General features: G+C 35.1%; 1 protein-coding gene across 1 annotated transcript; it reads left to right on the top strand.

Moving 5' to 3' along the window:
- Nucleotides 1-3,630: 3,630 nt before the first annotated feature.
- LOC116861465 (olfactory receptor 2M3-like) lies at nucleotides 3,631-4,565 on the top strand. The gene is given in 2 exon segments (XM_032848086.1): nucleotides 3,631-4,453; nucleotides 4,456-4,565. Coding segments are annotated over 2 exon segments (933 nt in total).
- Nucleotides 4,566-4,894: the final 329 nt, after the last annotated feature.

The following is a 4,894-nucleotide window of genomic DNA, read 5'->3' as shown; positions in this document are numbered from 1 at the left end:
CCTCTTACACTGTTGGTGGGAATGCAAGTTGGTGCAGCCACTTTGGACAACAGTGTGGAGATTCCTGAAGAAATTAAAAATAGAGCTTCCCTATGACCCTGCAATTGCACTACTGGGTATTTACCACAAAGATACAGATGTAGTGAAAAGAAGGGCCATCTCTACCCCAATGTTTTTAGCAGCAATGGCCACGGTTGCCAAACTGTGGAAAGAACAAAGATGCCCTTCAATGGACGAATGGATAAGGAAGATGTGGTCCATATACACTATGTAGTATTATTCCTCCATCGGAAAGGATGAATACCAAACTTTTGTAGCAACATGGCCAGAAGTGGAAGAGATTATGCTGAGTGAAATAAGTCAAGCAGAGAGAGTCAATTATCATATAGTTTCACTGATTGTGGAGCATAACAAATAGCATGGAGGACAAGGGGAGATGGAGAGGAGAAGATAGTTGAGGGAAATTGGAAGGGGACATGAACCATGAGAGTCTATGGACTCTGAAAATCAATCTGAGGGTTTTGAAGGGGCGGGGGGTAGGAAGTTGGGGCAACCAGGTGGTGGGTATTAGAGAGGGCACGGATTGCATGGAGCACTGGATGTGGTGCAAAAGCAATGAATACTGTTACGCTGAAAAGAAATAAAAAAAAAAAAAAAGCACAGCTCACATTCACAGATGCCTTACTATTTTTATGTGCCCTTCTAAGAACTTTATATATATTTTAAGTTATTTTATATAAATTCAAATTTAACTGCTAATTTACTACATATAAAGCATTTTTGCAAAATGTAACTTCAAATTTAACAACTAATTCACTACATATAAAGCATTTTTTGCAAAATGTTTTACAAAAATATTACCTTGGTTTTGAAAATTAACATGAGACATTCTAATTATATAGCCTTCTTGATCCTCGCTGGTGATAACCAGTATTTCAACACTGCTACACTTTTTGAATAATATGTCATCTGTATTTAAGCCTCATAATGTAAGAACTGTGATCTATTTTGTTAATTCAACACTCTAGTATTGAGGTTCATTAACGGGAGTGTAGCTATCAGATAGTGCAATTATGCTATTAACCTTGTTATTAATCCTCATTCAGGTTGTATTTTCCTATCAGAGACATGTTTGCTATGGTCACTTTTGATCATGTGAGGTTTTTTTTTTTTTTTTTTTTTTTTTTTTTTACTTTTCTCAACTGTTATGTTTCTGATAATTACTTTACAAAATAATATAATTAGTTCAGCAGCCAGAATTGATTACACAAATATGTATCTGGCATCAGTTTGCATAATTCTTTTCTTTCTTTCTTTTTCTTTTAAATAAAATCCTGGCAATATTGATGTCTTTTTTTTTTTAATTGCTTCATTCAATGACTCTTTTCTCAATTTCTCAGCATGATTTCTATGATTAATGAGTTGCCACTTCTATGGGCTTATGCACAGAAACACAATGTCATTAAATCCAGTCACTCTTCTTTGTGATATCATAAGATGAAAATACAGACAAACTACTCTGGTAGATTAGTATTTGTAGGACATAAACAATTTATGAATTTTTAAAATAATATTTTTTCTTTCTAAAAGCAGCATTTGCTATTTGTATGCATAATAAAAATATAAAGAAAGTGTATTTTACTACTTACCCACTTAAAAAAAAATTAATTCAAACTCGTGAGCTGGAATTCATGGTTCTGTCTCTTTCTACAGCTTAATTTTCTCTAACTAATTTTAGGATCAGCATCTTTGTTTAGTTTTGTTTTGGGCCTCTTCACAAAAATATGATGCACAAATGAGCCAAAGTGCCTACCTATCTAATTGTTCTAGTCGCCAGACTTGTCTCTCTGTTTATAACATTGTTTTTATTACCTGGAATAACCTTCCTTCATATATTAACTTTTCTCATACATGTATACTTACCTTATAAATTGAATCTTAACTGCTACAATGAACATGAAACATAACTCTAACTTAGCCATCTCTTTTTCTCTAATACCTTCTATATATTTCACATTTTTTGTATATAGGTTCCACTTTGTGGAATTTATGCATGGATTGCTCCTTATTATAGGGCAGTGTCTCTCTCTCTCTCTTTTTTACTTTTCCTGAGTCTTCAGTTGGATGCCATCAGATGACTGAGGTCTTCCCTGATTATTTAAAATTGAACACTCCAATGTAATGTTAATGTATTTTTTCAATTATTTTTCCACAGCTTCATAGTATTTTAATATTTTTGTCACCATCTGATTACAATATGTAAGGGCAAATGATATAATTTTTTTTCTTTTTTGATTGCTGCTTTATTCCAAGGGCACAACACATAGACAGATATTCATAAATATTGCTTGAATTTGTGGACTTTAAGCCTCTCTAAATTTCTGTTTTTGTATGTAGTAATTTTTTGTAGGAGATATCAGATGTGTTCACACACCAGTTAGCTAAAAATGACACAATTATATTCTCTCACAGTAATGGAGACTGCTAGAATTCTAAACTCAAGATATTGACAGTGTTGGTTACTTCTGAGTGTTTTAAGAAAGAGAATAATTTCCATGCCTCTTTCCTAGCTTCCGGTGATGACGAAAAATCCTTGAAATTCCTTGGCATGTAAATATACCACTCCAGTCTCTGCCTCTATTGACATTCATTTTCCTTGTGTCTATTTCCTCACATGGAGGTCTTATATAGATACCAGTCCTATTGGATTCCTGGCCTACTGCAGTATGATCTCATCTTTGTTAATATTTTTTTTTTAGGATTTATTTATTTATTTGAAAGAGAGAGCATGTGGAGGACAAGAGCAGAGGAACAGCGAGAGAAAAACTCAAGCTGACTCTGTGCTTGGGGCTTGATCTCACAACCCTGAGATCATAACCTGAACTGAAACCAAGAGTTGGTTTCAGTGCCACCCAAGTGCCCTTAGCTAATTGTTTTCAAAAAGTTTACATTCTGAGATGTTGGGGGTTAAGGCTCAACATATCTCTTTTGGAGAAACACAAGTCATCTATCACATTGGGCTATACAAAAATGGGACAAAGTGTTTATATAATTAAAGTATTTTTTCAGAGCATGCATTTACTGCACAAAAAAAATATTTACCAAAAGTTACAGATCAAACACTCTAAACTATAAAGTAATTGACAAATGTAAAGGTTTTGTTAACACTGACAGAAAAAAAATCACCCACTACCATAAAAGCAAAGGTTCATATTGTGCTCTTTATCTCTCTTACTTTGTTTGCCACATTCTGAATTAAGCTTAGTTTCTCTATCAAATAATATGTAAAGGATATCTGATGTTTCAAGTTTCTGTCTAAATGCTTTTCGGAATTTTCCTTTTTGAAAACACACTATCAATTGTGAAAATGTATATTATTTTCTTAATTTGTGAAGGATGTTTAGAAGCTGAACTTAGGAAAAGTTCCACACTAGACAGTACCAAGAAAACATATTTTGTTCTGTAATTATACTTCTTGTTCTTTGAGATTCCTAATACCAGTGATGTCAGCTTAATCACTACCTATAGAATTTACCACAATCACATGCTTTGTAAGGCATTAAATACACATTTATCAACTTAATGTGGTAATATCACTTTTTCCTGTATTAGATAAAGAACACATTCATCATGGCATGGGCTAATCAGACTTTCACCTCTGATTTCATCCTTCTGGGAATCTTCAATCACAGCCCTACTCACATTTTCCTCTTCTCTTTGGTCTTGGGCATCTTCATAGTGGCCTTCATGGGAAACACTTCTATGATTCTCTTCATCTACATGGACACCCAGCTCCACACTCCCATGTACTTCCTCCTTAGCCAACTGTCCTTCATGGACCTCATGCTCATCTGCACGACTGTACCCAAGATGGCCTTCAACTAATTGTCTGGCAGCAAGTCCATTTCTGTGGCAGGTTGTGCCACACAAATTTTCTTCTATACATCACTACTTGGCTGTGAATGTTTCCTGTTGGCAGTCATGGCTTATGACTGCTATATTGCCATTTGCCACCCTCTAAGATATCCCAGTCTTATGAGTCCCAAAATTTGTGGTCTTATGGCTGCATCTTCCTGGATCCTGGGCTCTACTGATGGTGTAATTGATGCTATAGCTACATTTTCCTTCTCCTATTGTGGGTCCCGGGAAATAGCCCACTTCTGTGATTTTCCTTCCCTTCTAATCATCTCATGCAATGACACATCAACATTTGAAGAAGTTCTTTTCTACTGCTGTATAATAATGATTGTTTTCCCTGTAGCAATCATCATTGCTTCCTACACTCGTGTTATTCTGGCTGTCATTCAAATGGGGTCTGGAGAGGGTTGGCAAAAAACTTTTGCCACCTGTTCCTCTCACCTCATGGTGGTGGGAATGTACTATGGAGCAGCTTTATTCATGTACATGCAGCCCAGTTCAGATCGTTCCCCCACCCAGGACAAAATGGTGTCTGTCTTTATACCATCCTTACTCCCATGCTGAATCCCCTCATCTATAGCCTCCACAACAAGGAAGTGGCAGGAGCATTCATGAAGGTAGTGGGGAAGGGCAAGTCTGGACAATAAATTGCTTAACTATTTCATAATTTTCTAAGTTCTCTAGTGTCCTTCTTTTCATTCTGTTTTTTTTTTTTAATGGCACTTATTATGTATACATTTTTAGAAAAGCACATTCCTGGGAAACAATACAGTCATTTCATTTTAAGGAAAATTATTTCAAATATTCATTATTTTTCATATTTAATTCAGTTATAACCACATTTATGACCATTTCTTGAATAAGGATATTATAGGTTGACTGAAATGTTCAGGAATTTTGTGGCATATATTCAGGTAACAAACAAGGTTTCTTTTCCCCATGCTGTAAATACAAAACAGTATTCAGTTACTTTCAA

This window comes from Lontra canadensis, unplaced genomic scaffold (genome assembly GCF_010015895.1).
Source record: "Lontra canadensis isolate GAN:19392208 unplaced genomic scaffold, GSC_riverotter_1.0 scaffold199, whole genome shotgun sequence".
NCBI classification, from domain to species: domain Eukaryota; kingdom Metazoa; phylum Chordata; class Mammalia; order Carnivora; family Mustelidae; genus Lontra; species Lontra canadensis.
This window is presented reverse-complemented; position numbering and strand designations above follow the sequence as displayed.